Source organism: Cherax quadricarinatus, chromosome 84 (assembly GCF_038502225.1).
Source record: "Cherax quadricarinatus isolate ZL_2023a chromosome 84, ASM3850222v1, whole genome shotgun sequence".
Classification (NCBI taxonomy): Eukaryota; Metazoa; Arthropoda; class Malacostraca; order Decapoda; family Parastacidae; genus Cherax; species Cherax quadricarinatus.
The window spans coordinates 482,630-506,629 of record NC_091375.1 but is presented as its reverse complement, the minus strand read 5'-3'; the positions used below and the strand labels follow the sequence as shown (position 1 = coordinate 506,629).

General features: G+C 41.3%; 1 protein-coding gene across 6 annotated transcripts in view; it reads right to left on the bottom strand.

Annotated features, from left to right (window-relative positions):
* Nucleotides 1–24,000, bottom strand: part of LOC128704427 (myogenesis-regulating glycosidase) — a 127,335-nt gene that overhangs the window by 44,210 nt on the left and 59,125 nt on the right. For all 6 annotated transcript variants that reach the window (XM_070102930.1, XM_070102931.1, XM_053799571.2 and 3 more), the window contains 4 exons: nt 19,139–19,331; nt 18,532–18,691; nt 16,541–16,705; nt 12,763–12,936 (listed from right to left, as the gene is read on the bottom strand). In XM_070102930.1, coding sequence (XP_069959031.1) covers nt 12,763–12,936; nt 16,541–16,705; nt 18,532–18,691; nt 19,139–19,331 — 692 coding nt within the window. The remainder of the gene's footprint in view (nt 1–12,762; nt 12,937–16,540; nt 16,706–18,531; nt 18,692–19,138; nt 19,332–24,000) is intronic.

Sequence of the window (24,000 nt, the reverse complement as noted above, 5' to 3'; positions counted from 1 at the left end):
TATGTGCCCACAGAGGGTAAGAGCAGGAACACAGGGAAGGGGGTAAATAAATAAGTGAAGGAGCAAATACCCAAGGCAGAAGAAAGACAACCCAAAGAAGAAAAAGAAAAGGGGAAAGGGGAAGAGGGAGAAGAAAAAAAAAGAGGAATCAGGTTAAGTCATGGGTGTTCTGAAGTTTGGAGCATTTTACAATGTAGTGGGAAAGGAAGGCATCTACAGAGACGAAGCCAGGACTAAGATTCATACAATGAAAGTTGTGTATTAGGAAGGATTCAACCAGACAGCGACTGTTGAAGTTAGAAATAGGGAAGACAGTTTTAGCAGAAAACCAGTCAATAGATTGACTGTGATCTCTGACGTGACAGAAAAGAGCAGTGTTAGTGTCAGCAAGCCTAACACTACTTTTGTGCTTCCTAAGTCTGTCAGAAAGAGATAGGCCAGTTTCTCCAAAGTATTGAAGAGGACAGGAGGAACAAGAAATAGAGTAGACACCAGGAGCATCTGTAGAGGGAGGAGAGGTATGAACGAGATTAGTGCAAAGAGTGTTAGCCTGGTGGAAAGCAATTTTGATGTCAAAGGAATGGAGCGAGTTGTTGAGATTAGAAAGACTGGAAATGTAGGAAAGACAGAGGACAGTAGAGTTCCCAGGGGTAGAGAGTTTTGGAGAGAAGAAATTACGTTTAGCACGTGAGAAGGCAGAGTCTATGAAATGGGAAGGGTAGCCAAGACGGGAAAATGAATTATGAAGAGTGGAAATTTCTGACTGAAGGAACTGAGGATCACAAATGCAGAGAGCACAGAGAAAGAGAGAGATAAGAACACTTTTCTTGACATAGGAAGCATGATAAGAAAAGTAGTGAATGTACATGCCACTGTGCATATGCCTGCGGTAAATGGAAAAGGCAAAACCTGCATCCGAGCAGTGGACATGGACATCAAGGAAAGGAAGCAAGGCATTAGATTCCCATTCAGCTTTAAACTTAATGGAAGAGGTAGGATTATATTTTTGTTAAATATAATTTACAACATGTACTGAGTCATACATAACGATTTAACAGGAAAATATGCAGTTTAAACCTAACATTACTGTTAGGAATCTCCAGTCCGAGGTTTGTGAAATATTTTCTCTCAAGAGGGGTGCACTTATGTTAAAGAAGACCCCTTCTAACACCTGAAGCTACTTTCCCTCTCATTGGATCCAGTCTGATTTCTTCCCATTTACAAGACTCCTACAAGTTTAACACCCCTCGCCACTGATAAAATAATAATAATAATAATAATAATAATAATAATAATAATAATAATAATAATAATAAAAATAATAATAATAATGAAATGGTCTATTTCAGTGCTTCGCTGTGTTCCCCGGTAAGTCACCGAAACAATACCAAAATTTATATTTCACACACACACACACACACACACACACACAAACACAAACACACACACACACACACACACACACACACACACACACACACACACACACACACACACATTATACAGTGGACCCCAGTTTACGATATTATTTCATTCCAGAAGTATGTTCCAGTGCCAGTACTCACTGAATTTGTTCCCATAAGGAATACCGTGAATTAGATTAGTCCATTTCAGACCCCCAAACATGTACATACAAACGCACTTACATAAATACACTTACATAACTGGTCGCACTGGGAGCTGATCGTAAACCGGGGGCCCACTGTATATATATATATATATATATATAAACATGTACATGTTTATAGAGGGGCAACTGATATATCGGATCATTATTTAGTTGTAGCTACAGTTAGAGTAAGAGGTAGATGGGAAAAGAGGAAGGTGGCAACAACAAGTAAGAGGGAGGTGAAAGTGTATAAACTAAGGGAGGAGGAAGTTCGGGTGAGATATAAGCGACTATTGGCAGAAAGGTGGGATAGTGCAAAGATGAGTAATGGGGGGGTTGAAGAGGGTTGGAATAGTTTTAAAAATGCAGTATTAGAATGTGGGGCAGAAGTTTGTGGTTATAGGAGGGTGGGTGCAGGAGGAAAGAGGAGTGATTGGTGGAATGATGAAGTAAAGGGTGTGATAAAAGAGAAAAAGGCAGCTTATGAGAGGTTTTTACAAAGCAGAAGTGTTATAAGAAGAGCAGAATATATGGAGAGTAAAAGAAAGGTGAAGAGAGTGGTGAGAGAGTGCAAAAGGAGAGCAGATGAAAGAGTGGGAGAGGCACTGTCAAGAAATTTTAATGAAAATAAGAAAAAATTTTGGAGTGAGTTAAACAAGTTAAGAAAGCCTAGGGAAAGTATGGATTTGTCAGTTAAAAACAGAGTAGGGGAGTTAGTAGATGGGGAGATGGAGGTATTAGGTAGATGGCGAGAATATTTTGAGGAACTTTTAAATGTTAAGGAAGAAACAGAGGCAGTAATTTCATGCACTGGTCAGGGAGGTATACCATCTTTTAGGAGTGAAGAAGAGCAGAATGTAAGTGTGGGGGAGGTACGTGAGGCATTACGTAAAATGAAAGGGGGTAAAGCAGCTGGAACTGATGGGATCATGACAGAAATGTTAAAAGCAGGGGGGGATATAGTGTTGGAGTGGTTGGTACTTTTGTTCAATAAATGTGCTTATGGGAGATTCTAAAGAAAAATTGCAAAGGTTAGTGGATGAGTTTGGGAATGTGTGTAAAGGTAGAAAGCTGAAAGTGAACATAGAAAAGAGTAAGGTGATGAGGGTATCAAATGATTTAGATAAAGAAAAATTGGATATCAAATTGGGGAGGAGGAGTATGGAAGAAGTGAATGTTTTCAGATACTTGGGAGTTGACGTGTCGGCGGATGGATTTATGAAGGATGAGGTTAATCATAGAATTGATGAGGGAAAAAAGGTGAGTGGTGCGTTGAGGTATATGTGGAGTCAAAAAACGTTATCTATGGAGGCAAAGAAGGGAATGTATGAAAGGATAGTAGTACCAACACTCTTATATGGATGTGAAGCTTGGGTGGTAAATGCAGCAGCGAGGAGACGGTTGGAGGCAGTGGAGATGTCCTGTCTAAGGGCAATGTGTGGTGTAAATATTATGCAGAAAATTCGGAGTGTGGAAATTAGGAGAAGGTGTGGAGTTAATAAAAGCATTAGTCAGAGGGCAGAAGAGGGGTTGTTGAAGTGGTTTGGTCATTTAGAGAGAATGGATCAAAGTAGAATGACATGGAAAGCATATAAATCTATAGGGGAAGGAAGGAGGGGTAGGGGTCGTCCTCGAAAGGGTTGGAAAGAGGGGGTAAAGGAGGTTTTGTGGGCTAGTGGCTTGGACTTCCAGCAAGCGTGCATGAGCGTGTTAGATAGGAGTGAATGGAGGCGAATGATACTTGGGACCTGACGATCTGTTGGAGTGTGAGCAGGGAAATATTTAGTGAAGGGATTCAGGGAAACCGGTTATGTTCATATAGTCGGACTTGAGTCCTGGAAATGGGAAGTACAATGCCTGCACTTTAAAGGAGGAGTTTGGGATATTGGCAGTTTGGAGGGATATGTTGTGTATCTTTATACGTATATGCTTCTAAGCTGTTGTATTCTGAGCACCTCTGCAAAAGCAGTGATAATGTGTGAGTGTGGTGAAAGTGTTGAATGATGATGAAAGTATTTTCTTTTTGGGGATTTTTCTTTTTTGGGTCACCCTGCCTCGGTAGGAGATGGCCGACTTGTTAAAAAAAAAAAAATACATATATATATATACATATACATATATATATATACATATACATATATATATATACATATATATATTTTTTTTTTTTTTTTTTCAAAAATTCGGCCGTCTCCCACCGAGGCAGGGTGACCCAAAAAAAAAGAAAGAAAATCCCCAAAAAGAAAATACTTTCATCATCATTCAACACTTTCACCACACTCACACATTATCACTGCTTTTGCAGAGGTGCTCAGAATACAACAGTTTAGAAGCATATACGTATAGAGATACACAACATATCCCTCCAAACTGCCAATATCCCAAACCCCTCCTTTAAAGTGCAGGCATTGTACTTCCCATTTCCAGGACTCAAGTCCGACTATATGAAAATAACCGGTTTCCCTGAATCCCTTCACTAAATATTACCCTGCTCACACTCCAACAGATCGTCAGGTCCCAAGTATCATTCGTCTCCATTCACTCCTATCTAACACGCTCATGCACGCTTGCTGGAAGTCCAAGCCCCTCACCCACAAAACCTCCTTTACCCCCTCTTTCCAACCCTTTCGAGGACGACCCCTACCCCTCTTTCCTTCCCCTATAGATTTATATGCTTTCCATGTCATTCTACTTTGATCCATTATTTATATATATATATATATATATATATATATATATATATATATATATATATATATATATATATATATATATATATATATATACACACACACACAATAAGATCACAGTGAACAGGTGATTTCAAAATATGCAAAACAACCACTCTGAAAGAATAGAGAAATTCCAAGTGCTTTCGTGACTACTCACATTATCAAGGAACTATGAAAGTGAAGCATCCAAGGAAGCTATATAAGGGGTCCGGCCAGCACCTCACTATCAGATCCCACAACGGTTAAACACATGACGCGCGGCGAGCCAACTTGGATAGGTCCTTTGCACAACTCATCCCCAAGCTATTCTACCCAAGAAAATTTAAAAATTATTTGTCCAGTGTATTATTAAATTCTTCCCAAATTCTATTAATTATAAATGGATCTAATTTATATAAACCAAAGGAAATATTCATATTATTGTCAAAACTGCTTTTTATGAAACAAGATTCAATTATATTCCTGTCGACCATGGACTTGCTTGATACTACTTTCTCAACTTTTTGAACCATCCAATTGATTTTCAAAAAGTTGAGAAAGTAGTATCAAGCAAGTCCATGGTCGACAGGAATATAATTGAATCTTGTTTCATAAAAAGCAGTTTTGACAATAATATGAATATTTCCTTTGGTTTATATAAATTAGATCCATTTATAATTAATAGAATTTGGGAAGAATTTAATAATACACTGGACAAATAATTTTTAAATTTTCTTGGGTAGAATAGCTTGGGGGTGAGTTGTGCAAAGGACCTATCCAAGTTGGCTCGCCGCGCGTCACGTGTTTAACCGTTGTGGGATCTGATAGTGAGGTGCTGCCCGGACCCCTTATATAGCTTCCTTGGATGCTTCACTTTCATAGTTCCTTGATAATGTGAGTAGTCACGAAAGCGCTTGGAATTTCTCTATTCTTTCAGAGTGGTTGTTTTGCATATATATATTATACATATATGTATATTATGTATATATTATATATATTATGTATATATATATATATATATATATATATATATATATATATATATATATATATATATTTTATTATTATTATCACACTGGCCGATTCCTACCAAGGCAGGGTGGCCCGAAAAAGAAAAACTTTCACCACCATTCACTCCATCACTGTCTTGCCAGAAGGGTGCTTTACACTACAGTTTTTAAACTGCAACATTAACACCCCTCCTTCAGAGTGCAGGCACTGTACTTCCCATCTCCAGGTAGTAGGTTGGTAGACAGCAACCGCCCAGGGAGGTACTACCGTCCTGCCGAGTGAGTGAAAAACGTAAGCCTGTAATTGTTTTACATGATGGTAGGATTGCTGGTGTTTTTTCTGTCTCATAAACATGCAAGGTTTCAGGTACGTCTTGCTACTTCTGCTTACACTTAGGTCACACTACACATACATGTACAAGCATATGTATACACACCCCTCTGGGTTTTCTTCTATTTTCTTACTAGCTCTTGTTCTTGTTTATTTCCTCTTATCTCCATGGAGAAGTGGAACAGAATTCTTCCTCCGTAAGCTATGCGTGTTGTAAGAGGCGACTAAAATGCCAGGAGCAAGGGGCTAGTAACCCCTTCTCCTGTATATATTACTAAATGTGAAAGGAGAAACTTTTGTTTTTCCTTTTGGGCCACCCCGCCTTGGTGGGATACAGCTGGTGTGTTGAAAGAAAGAAAGAAAGAAAGAAATATATATATATATATATATATATATATATATATATATATATATATATATATATATTCCTAGGTAGTAGGTTGGTAGACAGCAACCACCCAGGGAGGTACTACTGTCCTGCCAAGTGAGTGTAAAATGGAAGCCTGTAATTGTTTTACATGATGGTAGGATTGCTGGTGTCCATTTTTGTCTCATAAACATGCAAGATTTCAGGTATGTCTTGCTACTTCTACTTACACTTAGGTCACACTATACATACATTTTTAGTATTATTATTATTATTATTATCACACTGGCCAATTCCCACCAAGGCAGGGTGGCCCGAAAAAGAAAAACTTTCACCATCATTCACTCCATCACTGTCTTGCCAGAAGGGTGCTTTACACTACAGTTTTTAAACTGCAACATTAACACCCCTCCTTCAGAGTGCAGGCACTGTACTTCCCATCTCCAGGACTCAAGTCCGGCCTGCCGGTTTCCCTGAACCCCTTCATAAATGTTACTTTGCTCACACTCCAACAGTACGTCAAGTATTAAAAACCATTCATCTCTATTCACTCCTATCAAACACGCTCACGCATGCCTGCTGGAAGTCCAAGCCCCTCGCACACAAAACCTCCTTTACCCCCTCCCTCCAACCTTTCCTAGGCCGACCCCTACCCCGCCTTCCTTCCACTACACACTGATACACTCTTGAAGTTATTCTGTTTCGCTCCATTCTCTCCACATGTCCGAACCACCTCAACAACCCTTCCTCAGCCCTCTGGACAACAGTTTTGGTAATCCCGCACCTCCTCCTAACTTCCAAACTGCGAATTCTCTGCATTATATTCACACCACACATTGCCCTCAGACATGACATCTCCACTGCCTCCAGCCTTCTCCTCGCTGCAACATTCATCACCCATGCTTCACACCCATATAAGAGCGTTGGTAAAACTATACTCTCATACATTCCCCTCTTTGCCTCCAAGGACAAAGTTCTTTGTCTCCACAGACTCCTAAGTGCACCACTCACCCTTTTCCCCTCATCAATTCTATGATTCACCTCATCTTTCATAGACCCATCCGCTGACACGTCCACTCCCAAATATCTGAATACATTCACCTCCTCCATACTCTCTCCCTCCAATCTGATATCCAATCTTTCATCACCTAATCTTTTTGTTATCCTCATAACCTTACTTTTTCCTGTATTCACTTTCAATTTTCTTCTTTTGCACACCCTACCAAATTCATCCACCAATCTCTACAACTTCTCTTCAGAATCTCCCAAGAGCACAGTGTCATCAGCAAAGAGCAACTGTGACAACTCCCACTTTATGTGTGATTCTTTATCTTTAACTCCATGCCTCTTGCCAAGACCCTCGCATTTACTTCTCTTACAACCCCATCTATAAATATATTAAACAACCACGGTGACATCACACATCCTTGTCTAAGGCCTACTTTTACTGGGAAATAATTTCCCTTTTTCCTACATACTCTAACTTGAGCCTCACTATCCTCGTAAAAACTCTTCACTGCTTTCAGTAACCTACCTCCTACACCATACACCTGCAACATCTGCCACATTGCCTCCCTATCCACCCTGTCATACGCCTTTTCCAAATCCATAAATGCCACAAAGACCTCTTTAGCCTTATCTAAATACTGTTCACTTATATGTTTCACTGTAAACACCTGGTCCACACACCCCCTACCTTTCCTAAAGCCTCCTTGTTCATCTGCTATCCTATTCTCTGTCTTACTCTTAATTCTTTCAATAATAACTCTACCATACACTTTGCCAGGTATACTCAACAGACTTATCCCTCTATAATTTTTGCACTCTCTTTTATCCCCTTTGCCTTTATACAAAGGAACTATGCATGCTCTCTGCCAATCCCTAGGTACCTTACCCTCTGCCATACATTTATTAAATAATTGCACCAACCACTCCAAAACTATATCCCCACCTGCTTTTAACATTTCTATCTTTATCCCATCAATCCCGGCTGCCTTACCCGCTTTCATTTTAACTACTGCCTCACAAACTTCCCCCACACTCACAACTGGCTCTTCCTCACTCCTACAAGATGTTGTTCCTCCTTGCCCTATACACGAAATCACAGCTTCCCTATCTTCATCAACATTTAACAATTCCTCAAAATATTCCCTCCATCTTCCCAATACCTCTAACTCTCCATTTAATAACTCTCCTCTCCTATTTTTAACTGACAAATCCATTTGTTCTCTAGGCTTTCTTAACTTATTAATCTCACTCCAAAACTTTTTCTTATTTTCAACAAAATTTGTTGATAACATCTCACCCACTCTCTCATTTGCTCTCTTTTTACATTGCTTCACCACTCTCTTAACCTCTCTCTTTTTCTCCATATACAGTGGACCCCCGCATACCGTTGGCATCACATAACGTTAAATCCGCATACCGCTACATTTTATCGCCAAGATTTTGCCTCGCATACCGCTAAAAAACCCGCTCAACGCTGTTTGTCCGAGACGCGTCTAATGTGCGCCCTTAGCCAGCCTCACATGTTCCGCCGGTGGCATTGTTTACCAGCCAGCCTCCGCGGTAACATCCAAGCATACAATCGGAACATTTCGTATTATTACAGTGTTTCTGGTGATTTTATCTGCAAAATAAGTGACCATGGGCCCCAAGAAAGCTTCTAGTGCCAACCCTACAGGAATAAGGGTGAGAATTACTATAGAGATGAAGAAAAAGATCATTGATAAGTATGAAAGTGGAGTGCGTGTCTCCGAGCTGGCCAGGTTGTATAGTAAACCCCAATCAACCATCGCTACTATTGTGGGCAACAAAAAGGCAATCAAGGAAGCTGTTCTTGCCAAAGGTTTAACTGTGTTTTCGAAACAGAGATCGCAAGTGATGGAAGATGTTGAGAGACTGTTATTGGTGTGGATAAATGAGAAACAGATAGCAGGAGATAGCATCTCTCAAGTGATCATAAGTGAAAAGGCTAGGAAGTTGCATGAGGATTTAATTAAAAAAATGCCTGCAACTAGTGATGATGTGAGTGAATTTAAGGCCAGCAAAGGTTGGTTTGAGAGATTTAAGAGGCGTAGTGGCATACATAGTGTGATAAGGCATGGTGAGGCTGCCAGTTCGGACCACAAAGCAGCTGAAAAATATGTGCAGGAATTCAAGGAGTACATAGAAAGTGAAGGACTGAAACCTGAACAAGTGTTTAATTGTGATGAAACAGGCCTGTTTTGGAAGAAAATGCCAAGCAGGACCTACATTACTCAGGAGGAAAAGGCACTCCCAGGACATAAGCCTATGAAAGACAGGCTTACTCTGTTGATGTGTTCCAATGCTACTGGTGATTGCAAAGTGAAGCCTTTATTAGTGTATCACTCTGAAACTCCCAGACCGTTCAGGCAAAAGAATGTCCTCAAGGAAAATTTGTGTGTGCTGTGGAGGGCAAACAGTAAGGCATGGGTCACTAGGGACTTTTTCTATGACTGGTTACACCATGCATTTGCCCCCAATATGAAAGATTACCTAACTGAAAAGAAATTTGAACTTAAGTGCCTCCTGGTGTTAGACAATGCCGCTGGTCATCCTACAGACGTGGCAGAGTGACTTTATGGGGACATGAAATTCATTAAGGTGAAGTTTTTGCCTCCTAATACCACTCCTCTCCTGCAGCCCATGAACCAGCAGGTTATTGCAAACTTCAAAAAACTGTACACAAAAGCTGTTTGAAAGGTGCTTTGTAGTGACCTCAGAAACCCAACTGACTCTAAGAGACTTTTGGAGAGATTACTTTAATATCCTCAATTGTGTAAACCTTATAGGTAAGGCTTGGGAGGGAGTGACTAAGAGGACCTTGAACTCTGCTTGGAAGAAACTGTGGCCAGAATGTGTAGACCAAAGGGATTTTGAAGGGTTTGAGGCTAACCCTGAGAATCCTATGCCAGTTGAGGAATCCATTATGGCATTGGGAAAGTCCTTGGGGTTGGAGGTTAGTGGGGATGATGTGGAAGAGTTGGTGGAGGAGGACAATGAAGAACTAACCACTGATGAGCTGATAGATCAACTTCAAGAGCAAGAGGCCAGACCTGAGGAAACTGGTTCGAAGGAGGGAAGAGAGAAATTGAAGAAATTGCCTACTACAAAGATTAAGGAAATCTGTGCAAAGTGGCTTGAAGTGCAAACCTTCATGGATGAAAATCACCCTCACACAGCTATTGCAAGCCGTGTTGGCAACCTGTACACTGACAATGTTGTGAAACACTTTAGGGAAGTCATAAAGGAACGAGAGGTACAGGCCACTATGGACAGATATGTAGTGCGACAGAACTCCAGTGACTCTGAAGCTGGTCCTAGTGGCATTAAAAGAAGAAGGGAAGTAACCCCAGAAAAGGACTTGACACCTCAAGTCTTAATGGAAGGGGATTCCCCTTATAAACACTAACACTCTCTCCTCCTCCCATCCCATCAATCATCACCAGATCTTCAATAAAAGTAAGTGTCATGTAATTGTGCATGCCTTTTTCAGTTTGTGTGTATTAAAATTAATATTTCATGTGGTAAAAATTTTTTTTTTCATACTTTGGGGTGTCTTGCACAGATTAATTTGATTTCCATTATTTCTTATGGGGAAAATTCATTCGTATAACGATAATTTCACATAACAATGAGCTCTCTTGCACGGATTAATATCGCTATGCGGGGGTCCACTGTACTCTTCCCTCCTTGCATTACTTCTACTTTGTAAAAACTTCTCATATGCTAACTTTTTCTCCCTTACTACTCTCTTCACATCATCATTCCACCAATCGCTCCTCTTCCCTCCCGCACCCACTTTCCTGTAACCACAAACTTCTGCTGAACACTCTAACACTACATTTTTAAACCTACCCCATACCTCTTCGACCCCATTGCCTATGCTCTCATTAGCCCATCTATCCTCCAATAGCTGTTTATATCTTACCCTAACTGCCTCCTCTTTTAGTTTATAAACCTTCACCTCTCTCTTCCCTGATGCTTCTATTCTCCTTGTATCCCATCTACCTTTTACTCTCAGTGTAGCTACAACTAGAAAGTGATCTGATATATCTGTGGCCCCTCTATAAACATGTACATCCTGAAGTCTACTCAACAGTCTTTTATCTACCAATACATAATCCAACAAACTACTGTCATTTCGCCCTACATCATATCTTGTATACTTATTTATCCTCTTTTTCTTAAAATATGTATTACCTATAACTAAATCCCTTTCTATACAAAGTTCAATCAAAGGGCTCCCATTATCATTTACACCTGGCACCCCAAACTTACCTACCACACCCTCTCTAAAAGTTTCTCCTACTTTAGCATTCAGGTCCCCTACCACAATTACTCTCTCACTTGGTTCAAAGGCTCCTATACATTCACTTAACATCTCCCAAAATCTCTCTCTCTCCTCTGCATTCCTCTCTTCTCCAGGTGCATACACGCTTATTATGACCCACTTCTCGCATCCAACCTTTACTTTAATCCACATAATTCTTGAATTTACACATTCATATTCTCTTTTCTCCTTCCATAACTGATCATTCAACATTACTGCTACCCCTTCCTTTGCTCTAACTCTCTCAGATACTCCAGATTTAATCCCATTTATTTCCCCCCACCGAAACTCCCCTACCCCCTTCAGCTTTGTTTCGCTTAGGGCCAGGACATCCAACTTCTTTTCATTCATAACATCAGCAATCATCTGTTTCTTGTCATCCGCACTACATCCACGCACATTTAAGCATCCCAGTTTTATAAAGTTTTTCTTCTTCTCTTTTTTAGTAAATGTCTACAGAAGAAGGGGTTACTAGCCCATTGCTCCCGGCATTTTAGTCGCCTCATACGACACGCATGGCTTACGAAGGAAAGATTCTTTTCCACTTCCCCATGGACAATAGAAGAAATAAAGAAGAACAAGAGCTATTTAGAAAAAGGAGAAAAACCTAGATGTATGTATATATATATGCATATGCGTGTCTGTGAAGTGTGACCAAAGTGTAAGTAGGAGTAGCAAGATATCCCTGTTATCTAGCGTGTTTATGAGACATAAAAAGAAACCAGCAATCCTACCATCATGCAAAACAGTTACAGGTTTCTGTTTCACAGTCATCTGGCAGGACGGTATATATATACACACCCCTCTGGGTTTTCTAATATTTTCTTAGTAGTTCTTGTTCTTGTTGTTTATTTTCTCTTACCTCCATGGGGAAGTGGAACAGAATTCTTCCTCTGTAAGCCATGTGTGTTGTAGGAGGCAACTAAAATGCCGGGAGCAAGGGGCTAGTAACCTCTTCTCCTGTATATATTACTAAATGTAAAAGGAGAAACTTTCGTTTTTCCTTTTGGGCCACCCCGCCTCGGTGGGATACGGCCGGTGTGTTGAAAGAAAGAAAGATATATATATATATATTTTCCTAGGTAGTAGGTTGGTAGACAGCAACCGCCCAGGGAGGTACTACTGTCCTGGCAAGTGAGTGTAAAACGAAAGCCTGTAATTGTTTTACACGATGGTAGGATTGCTGTTTAACCTACGCTCTCTCACTCTGCCTAACTGTTGTTAAACCTACACTCTCATGCTACCTAACTGTTGTTAAACCTACACTCTCTCATTACCTACCTGCTGTCAAACCTATGCTCTCTCTACCTAACTGTTGTTAAACCTACACTCTCTCACTCTGCCTAACTGTTGTTAAACCTACACTCTCTCACTCTACCTGACTGTTGTTAAAGCCGTGATTGGTAATCTCCCTAGCGAAGTCCATCACCCTGGTGACGTTAACATGAGTCTTGTACTGGGCCCAGGTGGACCAGATAGGTTCCTCCATCATACGAGCATCAGGAACACTCTCCGGCAGCGAGAAGAACTTGGGGTAACTTGCCTCATGAACCTAGTGCACAAAAAACAAAATGAAGAAAAGGGGGAAAATGAATCAAGGAACATGAGAAACAAGACAAGATTTCATGTAGTGCTTTTTAAGTTGGACTTGCCAATTTGACTTATTAAGGCAAGCATCATTTTGTCAAATAAGCCGAGCGTTTATTCATTCTTGCTAAAACTTCGAGAAAATAGGCATGAATGTAACTAAAATCAAACTACAGTATTTCATTAATAGTGTCTTGCCACTCAATGGCAGAGTGTTCGGCTCAAATTCACTGGAATGCAGAGTGCTCACATACATAGGTAACAAAAATATCCATAAAGCAGAACATAGCTTCATTTACATGAAGTTTAATTGTGAAGAATTTTAACAAGTCATGACTAGATACAATTCTTTTAGTTAGCCAGGAGATATCAATGAAGTCTATTAATTTTGGGACATGTGACTTTTCTTGAATCTATAGTAAAAATTAATAAACACTCGGCTTGCAACACAAAAAAATAGTTCGGGCCGGTCAAAAGTGAGACGAATGTGCAAGCTTCTTTAATATGTGTTGCCGCTGTTCAACCACCAATAAACAGATACCTAGGAGTTAGGCGGGTGTTGTGTCACATCCTAGGGAAGGTTTACTGTTTCCAAGGGTGATATACCACATTTGATATACCACATTTTGTGAGTCTATCCTAATCTATGTGACATTTTACAAGGTTCTAGCAAGAACTCTGTTTGCCTCACACTTAATTCACAGGGTGATTTTTTCCTGTCGCTCTTCCTAATGTGGTTAATAATTATGATTTATAATTAAAAGAACTGGAGTTTCTAACACGCTTACATATAAAATTTTCCCTAGATGCGACCCACAGTAGTCAGCCAACACACAAGTGCCTACGTGGACTCAAATTTAGTTGTAATAATAAACTTATATCTTTGCTGCTAAGTGGGCAGGAGCAAGTAGGTTTATAAAGAAAACTTTCCCATAAGAATAAGCTATAGGTCAGTTATTTTCATTTTTAACCCTTAAACTGTACAAACGTAGATCTACGTTCACGTGCGAAGCGCTCCAACCTTTATTTTCTCCATTTAAAGTAAAAAAAAAAGTAGATCTACGTTCGGAGTGCTACGCATGTGAACATAGATCTATGTTTGGACAGTTTAAGGGTTAAAGGAGTGAACAGGTAAGTCAGCAGAAGGCCTTGGTCAGATGACCAAAAGTTCCAGCGGCGGGTGGTCGTATGACTAACACCCACCTGACCAATCTTACCTATCCTAGCCAAATTTTTCCTTGCACTTCTTTTGACCAATGTTTGTTTCCAGCATCTTTGATGTTGGTTTATTTGTCACAAAATACAAGTATCTCGTGAATAGGGTCTTTATCAAATAATGACCCGCAACTAGTTTAGCACCCGTTGCCTTACCTGACCTAGGCTTTACACCTTATTTAAAAACAGATCACCACTTAGCAAGGTGCTACAATAACACCCTTGAACTTCTCGGTAAACACAGGTTCATCTGTCTTTATAGTATTGGTTAAATCATCCTATGGTTGGTTGGTTAATTGGCTTTAAAGACCATAGGCTACACAAGGATTAGTTTAAGGCGGCATATAACCTATACACAAGCAGTCAATAATTCTTTAAATTCCTAAAACAAGGATAAACCTTTCATTATATATGTACGTACACAGAAATACGTAGGATGTATACATCCAGTCTATCATTTGTCACTGTTGCCTGTAATGTTCACGTGTAAGATACAACAAAGTAAATTCTTTGATGATAAACATATTTAATGATTTAGTCCCAAACAACCCAGTCACTAGGCTTCATATATTATATTATGGTATAAAATAGATTACACTCGTAGAAACAAGTTGTATTTAAATGTTATTAAGATAAAGATAATAAAGATTTGTCTTAATAATAATAATATCTATTTCTACAAATAAATAACAAAAAGGCACAATACCGTGACTGGAACAATACACAAATAACCCGCACATAAAAGAGAGAAGCTTACGACGACGTTTCGGTCCGACTTGGACCATTGACAAAGTCACACTAACAGAGGTGGAGCAGGACGGCTATATATAGGCAGGAAGAGGTGGAAGTAGTAGTAGTAGTAGTAGTACAAGAATTGTATATAATACCGACAGGATGAAATTAAGACACATGCACAACACCCGGGCATCCCCATCGTAGACGTTTCGCCATCCAGCCAGCCAGCCACTGGATGGCAAAACGTCCACAACAAAGACAACCAGACGCCGCACATGTGTCTTAATTTCAACAGTAGTTGTAGTAGAAGAAGAAGAGGTAGTAGTAGTGGTAGCGGAAGAAGTGGGAAATAAGGAAGACGAGCCAGTCAAATACAAAGGAAGGGGAGCACTGCAAGAGAGCTAGATACCCACAGAGGGAGAGCAAGCGCACAGAGGTGCGTGAAAGGGGAAGTGGTGAAATAAAATAAATGAAGAAGGAACAGAAACACGAGACAGGAGAGAGAAAGACAACCCAGAGGAGAAAAGGAGAGAGGAAAGGGGAAGAGGAAGAAGAAAAAGAAAAAGAAAAAGTGAGGATTCAGGTTAAGTCACGGGTGTTCTGAAGTTTGGAGCATTTTACAATGTAGTGGGAGAGGAAGGCATCTACAGAGACGAAGCCAGGGCTAAGGTTCATACAAGGAAAGTTGTGTATTAGAGAGGATTCAACTAGACTGCGACTGTTCGAGTTGGAAGTAGGGAAGACAGGAAGTACAATTCTTGTACTACTACTACTACTACTTCCACCTCTTCCTGCCTATATATAGCCGTCCTGCTCCACCTCTGTTAGTGTGACTTTGTCAATGGTCCAAGTCGGACCGAAATGTCGTCGTAAGCTTCTCTCTTTTATGTGCGGGTTATTTGTGTCTATTTCTACAAGTACATGTACAAGGTATACAGGCCTAGCTGACATCAATGACATACTACTATATAGAAAGCCGCATGTTATGCTGAGCATTTCGAGCAAATTAGGTTAATTTTGTCCCAGGATGTGACCCACACCAATCGACTAATACCCAGGTACCCATTTTACTGATGGGTAAACAGGGACAGCAGGTTTCTTAAGGAAACACACCAAGTGTTTTCACCCTTGCCGGGAATCGAACCACGGACCCTCAGCATGTGAAGTGAGAGCTTTGCCTACCAGGCCAAGGGCCACCTGTAAGAACTTACAAGCTGTTGTAAGAGAAAAGTGGAAGAACAGTAAGTCACAATGCAAAGGTTGGAACACTTTACGACTAAACCAAAATTTGGATGGAAAACTTTTAACATGTTTCTGTTCATCTCAGGTTAGCTAAGGTTTGTCAGGAAACAGAATAAGTGTTTCCTGACACTGGTCTTAGACATATGATGATGACTAGCAGCACGAGCTTTTGGTCATCTACCGGAGACCTTCAGCTGGCTTACCAGTCCACCATTTTTGAAGTTCGTCTTGAACCATGATTAAATCGCGATCGAGTGACTATAATGTTCCATGAAGAACTGAAACATCTTTAAAGTTTTCCTTTCTACATTGTTACTTGTGAGAGGGTAACAGACCATCTATTTAATGTAGGTTAAGGGGTGAGAGTTATCTCGAACCTTCCTGACGTCCTCGGCGGAGCAGAGGAAATAGTCAAGGGTGAGGGGGCTGTAGGGGGCGGCGACGTAGGGCTGCTCTTGACGTGCAGCCAGACAGAGTTCATCAGCCACAGTGTCGTCATCGTAGTCTGGGACACTTACGAAGAGTGGTGTCGTCTCCTCAACCTGCAGCACACAACAAGGAATGACACAGTGAGATAAACACCAATCTATATTATCACCTAACACAGTCACCCTGGCAGCCAGACTCCAGATGGTCACACATTAACAACAATATCAGAAATTATCTGGTGGCCAAAACGTCCTCCTAACAGCTATGCGGTGAAAAAAATGAACCAGAAGAAATGATGTATATTATTATTCCTCTGACTAGACTTGACGTGATACACAACCTTCATGCTAACAGCCAGACCCATAGAGCTAATCACCCTGATGTCTAAACCTGGAGAGGGTTTCAGGGGTCAACGTCTCCGCAGCTCGGTCTGAGACCAGGCCTCGTGGTGGATCAGGGTTTGATCAACCAGGCTGTTACTGCTGGCCACAAGCAAACTGACATACGAATCACAGCCTGGCTGGTCAGGTACTGACTTTAGGTGCCTGTCCAGTACCTTCTTCAAGACAGCCAGGGGTCTATTGGTAATTCCCTTATGTATGATGGGAAGCAGTTGAACAGTCTTGGGCCCCTGACACTTATTGTGTTGTCTCTCAGTGTACTTGTGGCATCCCTGCTGTTCATTAAGGGAATGTTGCATCTCCTGCCGAGACTTTTGCTTTCATGGGGAGTGATTTTCACGTGCAAGTTTGGTACTAATCCCTCTAGGATTTTCCAAGTGTATATTATCATGTATCTCTCTCGCCTGTATTCCAAGGAATATAAATCAAGAGATTTCAACCATTCCCAGTAGTTTAGGTGCTTTATTGTACTTATGTGTGCCATGAAAGGTCTTTTGTACATTCTTCAGGTCAGCAATTTCGCCTGCCTTGAAGGGGGCAGTTAGTGTACAGCAGTATTCCAACCTAGAGAGAACAAGCAATTTGAAGAGAATCATCATGGGCTTGGTGTCCCTAGTTTTGAAGGTTCTCATTACCCGTCCTATCATTTTCCTAGCAGATGCAGTAGATACATTCTTGTGGTCTTTGAAGGCGAGATCCTCTGACATTATCACTCCCAGGTCCTTCACATTACTGTTTTGCTCTATTGTATGGTTAGAATTTGTTGTATACCCTGATACAGTTTTAATTTCCTCAAGTTTTCCATTGTAGGTAGTAGGATGGTAGACAGCAACCGCCCAGGGAGGTACTACCGTCCTGCCAAGTGAGTGTAAAATGAAAGCCTGTAATTGTTTTACATGATGGTAGGATTGTTGGTGTCCATTTTTATGTCTCATGAACATGCAAGGTTTCAGGTACGTCTTGCTACTTCTACTTACATTTAAGTCACACTACACATACATGTACAAGCATATACATACACACCCCTCTGGGTTTTCTTCTATTTTCTTACTAGTTCTTGTTCTTGTTCTTGTTTATTTCCTCTTATCTCCATGGGGAAGTGGAACAGAATTCTTCCTCTGTAAGCTATGCATGTTGTAAGAGGCGACTAAAATGCCAGGAGCAAGGGACTAGTAACCCCTTCTCCTGTATAAATTACTAAATTTAAAAAGAGAAACCTTTGTTTTTCTTTTTGGGCCACCCTGCCTCAGTGGGATACGGCCGGTTTGTTGAAAGAAAAAGTTTTCCATATCTGAGTAGTTGAAATTTCTCTTCATTGAACTTCATATTGTTTTGAATGGCCCATTTGAAGATTTGATTGATGTCCTCTTGGAGTCTTGTGGTGTCTTCGATGGAGGTATTGTCATGGCAATCTGGGTGTCATTCACACAGGAACACACAGAGCTATGGTTTACTTACATACATACATACATACTCTAGCAGTCAGATTCAGCCTAATACGTTTCCACTTTCATACTGATAACCAGAGGGACTCTCACCCTGACAGCCACACCAATAGATGATATCCAGTAGGCTTCGGTCAATCCGCCGTACCACCTGGAAGGATTCTGTAGCATGTCGGCGGTGATGAAGGCGGTCTCATCTCGTGGCTCTTTCTCTATGGGCCACGGCTGGAAAACTTGTTCTCCTCCCCCGTACCTGAGAGAGAGAGGAGGAAGAATGTTCTTGGGTGGTGAGTGGGTTGTATGTCTGGCAGCGAGTGCAGTTAATTATTACAATAAAAATATGGGTTAAACCCATGTGGGTCATACTTTATAGAGGAATTAAGTATTTACAGTAGGGTAGGGAGATTATTTAAATTTAAGTGGTAAAACTACTGCATCATGCCTCTAAAAATAAATGCAGAACATACATTATGTAAGGCACACTTATTACCTTACTAAAGTCTCACACAACTAAGATTGCCTCAAATTACTTCACGTCTTCCACTTTCTCCAGTAATTTTTTCTGTATTGGGCTGATAAAGCTACTGCTTTGCAAAACATCTCTACAATAAAGATAAGATCACCACAACTGCAAGAAAACACCTTCTTAGGATTAACTTTGTCCCTCCTCCCACTCCAGTACAAGCCTCAGGACTCTTACCAGTGGCCCTCCAGTGACACGCAGTCCTTCAGCTCGGTGAGGTTAGTGGTGACCCAGGACACCTTCTGGCAGTGTTCCTCCGTAGTTACTACCACCTTTGCCACTCCAAAGTCCAGGCAGGCATCCCCCTCACCGCAGGGCTCCCCGTCGATGCCTTCAGGGAGGGTCAAGCCCCATCTGACGTGTGCCTCTCCTTGTGAGTGGCGGAGTATGGGAGATATTGATATTATATTTACATAAATGTATTATATTCACAGACCTCACTAGTGTGGGTCTATTCATTACTAAATGATACAAGGGTGCTGACAAAGTAATGAAACAGAAATGTTGAAGGCAATTAAAGGGGCAAAGGAAAAAAGTCAGAGCTAGTGTGGTAAATAAGTATCAACTCGTATCAACTAAAAAGTCCAGGGAGAAATTATTGCCTTGGCTTCCAATTTTCGAATGAGAACGACTACTGCACTCTTCCACTGTAGAGGTAAAAATATTTCTGACCAGATCCTATTGATGACATATAATAGGTAGGCAAGGAATGAAGGGTGTAAGTGTTGAAGCATAGGTACGTACATATCAGGCCCTACTATGGAAGTTGACATCTTGAAAGTACCGACGCAAGTTAATACTAGTGTAGACGGCACGTTATGGGGGGTTCACCAGTATGAGGCCAAATTTCATCACAAGGATTTTTATGTAGGAATTCTGCCTTAGGAAAGTGAGGTGATTAATGCATTCATTGAAAGACAAGGGCAAAGTTATGTTCTATTGCTTCTGCTACATCAGCTAAGTTAACTACAGAAGCCAGATGGAATATCTACTCATTAATACCTGCTTCTTTTTGTCGGAAGGTTCTAAGTGGAGAATAGGTGACTGGTAAGTCACTGAGATGGTATACTGGTATACTGAGTGGTGGTAGGAACACTTTAATGAAGCTTCGGCGACTAATCCGAGTATCTAGTGGGCCAATTTTGGTAAGCAGAACTGGCGCTGTGGGATGAACCAAACGTCGAGTTAAGGGGCCTAAACGAATGCTCATCTAGACCCCATCGAAAGGCGTTGGTTGCTATAGACAGCAGGACGGTGGCCATGGAAGTTGGAATCCGCTAAGGAGTGTGTAACAACTCACCTGCCGAAGCAACTAGCCCTTAAAATGGCATGGCGCTCAAGCATTCTCCCGATACTCGACCGCGGGGCACTAGTGGCCCCGCTCTCTGTCTCAGAGATGAGGTCTCGAAGCCCCGGTGAGTAAGAGGGTCATGTTCATGTCTGACTGACTCCCACTCACAGCAGGTTTAAACTCTGCTGACCTGACCATATTTGAAGTACGTTGCATCACGGCTAACACATGTGAAATATGTTCACAGCTCAGCAACACTAACATATGGCATCCCCGACATACAGGTAATTACAAAGATAGACAACAGACTTGTCAGGCTCTGAGCTGATTCTATACTAGATATATATTATACACAATAACATAAGGTATACATAATATAATGTTTAGAACATACTTAAATATAATTGATTATAATTGTAATGCATTAAAAATTATGATAATTTTACAAATCATGGTGAATCATAGAATTAATGAAAATATAAGTAAACAATAGAGATTTAGGTTGATCAATTGTTGTTTACGTGATCTATGGATTCTGAGGAAATTTATGTACAGAAAAGGCAAACTTGGTGCACACGAGTCTTTTACTGTTAAAGTTCAGAACTCGGAGGTAATGTGAGCATTTATAGAAAAAAATATTTTAATCCACAATTAAACTGACATATTTTAAGACTTACAACACACACAAATAAGTACATTTTGGAATATACTGTTAATCTATACAGGTTATTTTCATTTAACCCCAACTCTACTAGAGTGCAATTTACATATGCAGAGTGGTCACCATCTCTAGGGGGTCAAATAATGTTGCAACTGCTAATACATGTGGTTGAGTAAGATCAATATTTGTATTAAGTGAAACTTGAAGATTTCTCATTACTTGTCATGTACGTAGAGAATAGCTACAATTGGATTGTTCATCTGTCTCGTTATTAGAAGTAGAAGGTACTGTGTCAGGATTGTCAGAATTGGGTACTAGGAATCTCATTAACTTCATCGCTAAATAGCTTATGTCTATGTGCGATTCCTTATAACCTCAATGCTAATTTCTTATATTTATTTCCATTGACATGTTCAACTACTCGGTAGAGACCAATAAACTTTGGATGGAGCTTTGGCACTGTAGATGCTTTATTGAAATTAGTTAGCATAACTCTCGAGCCTTCTTCAATTTTGGTTGGCTTTGCTCGAGTGTTAGTAACTCTTGTAAATTCTGCTGTTGATTTAGGAAGTATTTCTCACTTTGAACTAAGTTGGTATGAGTTGCTACAAAATCATCTGCATATACCGGAGGCAGGTGAAATGAATATCTACTCATTAATACCCGCACCTTTTCACCATTACACTCATATTAATGTTTATTTAAATCACTAAGCCCATGTGAGCTTAGAGCTTTAGGATGGATGACTGTTAGTTTGAGGACTATGGTTCAAGCCCCTCATCCACCATTCTGTGTACTCACCTATTTGTGGTTGCAGGGGTCGAGTCTTAGCTCCTGGCCCCGCCTCTTCACCGGTTGCTACTGGGCCCTCTCTCTCCCCACTCCATGAGCTTTATCAAACCTCGTCTTAAAACTGTGTATGGTTCCTGCCTCCACTACGTCATTTTCTAGGCTATTCCACTGCCTTACAACTCTATGACTGAAGAAATACTTCCTACTATCTCTCTGACTCATTTGTGTCTTCAACTTCCAATTGTGGCCTCTTGTTTCTGTGTCCCCTCCCTGGAACATCCTGTCTTTGTCCACCTTGTCTATTCCACGCAGTATTTTATATGTCGTTATCATGTCTCCCCTGACCCTCCTGTCCTCCAGTGTCGTCAGGCCGATTTCCCTTAATCTTTCTTCATAGGACATTCCCCTTAGCTCTGGAACTAACCTTGTCGCAAACCTTTGTACTTTCTCTAGTTTCTTGACGTGCTTTATCAAGTGCGGGTTCCAAACAGGTGCTGCATACTCCAGTATGGGCCTGACATACACGGTGTACAGTGTCTTGAATGATTCCTTACTAAGGTATCGGAATGCTGTTCTCAGGTTTGCCAGGCGCCCATATGCTGCAGCAGTTATCTGATTGATGGGTGCTTCCGGAGACATGCTCGGTGTTATACTCACCCCAAGATCTTTCTCCTTGAGTGAGGTTTGCAGTCTTTGGCCACCTAGCCTATACTCTGTCTGTGGTCTTCTGTGCCCTTCCCCTATCTTCTGTGTGTGTGTGTGTGTGTGTGTGTACTCACCTAATTGTACTCACCTAATTGTGGTTGCAGGGGTCGAGACTCAGCTCCTGGCCCCGCCTCTTCACTGATCGCTACTGGATCCTCTCTCTCTCTGCTTCCTGAGCTTTGTCATACCTCTTCTTAAAACTATGTATGGTTCCTGCCTCCACTACTTCACTTGCTAGGCTATTCCACTTGCTGACAACTCTATGACTGAAGAAATACTTCCTAACGTCCCTGTGACTCGTCTGAGTCTTCAGCTTCCAGTTGTGACCCCTTGTCCCTGTGTCCCCTCTCTGGAACATCCTATCTCTGTCCACCTTGTCTATTCCCCGCAGTATCTTGTATGTCGTTATCATGTCTCCCCTGACCCTTCTGTCCTCCAGTGTCGTCAGTCCGATTTCCCTTAACCTTTCCTCGTACGACATTCCCTTGAGCTCTGGGACTAGCCTTGTTGCAAACCTTTGTACTTTCTCTAACTTCTTGACGTGCTTGACCAGGTGTGGGTTCCAGACTGGTGCTGCATACTCCAGTATGGGCCTAACATACACAGTGTACAGTGTCTTGAACGATTCCTTATTAAGGTATCGGAACGCTATTCTCAGGTTTGCCAGGCGCCCGTATGCTGCAGCGGTTATTTGGTTGATGTGTGCCTCCGGTGATGTGCTCGGTGTTATGGTCACCCCAAGGTCTTTCTCCCTGAGTGAGGTCTGTAGTCTTTGTCCACCTAGCCTATACTCTGTCTGCGGTCTTCTTTGCCCCTCCCCAATCTTCATGACTTTGCATTTGGCTGGATTGAATTCGAGAAGCCAGTTACTGGACCACATGTCCAGCCTCTCCAGGTCTCTTTGCAGTCCTGCCTCATCCTCGTCCGATTTAATTCTTCTCATCAGCTTCACGTCATCTGCGAACAGGGACACTTCAGAGTCTATTCCTTCCATCATGTCGTTCACATATATCAAAAATAGCACTGGTCCTAGAACTGACCCCTGTGGGACCCCGCTCGTAACAGGCGCCCACTGTGATACCTCTTCACGTACCATGACTCGTTGCTGCCTCCCTGTCAGGTATTCCCTTATCCATTGCAGTGCCCTTCCTTTTACGTGTGCCTGATCCTCCAGCTTCTGCACTAATCTCTTGTGGGGAACTGTGTCAAAGGCCTTCCTGCAGTCTAGGAAAACGCAATCTACCCAACCCTCTCTCTCGTGTCTTACTTCTGTTACCTTGTCATAAAACTCCAGGAGGTTTGTGATACAAGATTTGCCTTCCATGAACCCATGCTGGTTTTCATTTATAATCTTGTTCCTTTCCAGGTGTTCGACCACTCTCCTCCTGATAATCTTCTCCATGACTTTGCACACGATACATGTCAGAGACACAGGTCTGTAGTTTAGTGCCTCGTTTCTGTTTCCTTTCTTAAATATGGGGACTACATTAGCTGTCTTCCATTTCTCAGGTAGTTGCCCAGTTTCAAGGGATGTGTTGAAGATTGTGGTTAGAGGCACACACAGCATCTCTGCTCCTTCTCTAAGGACCC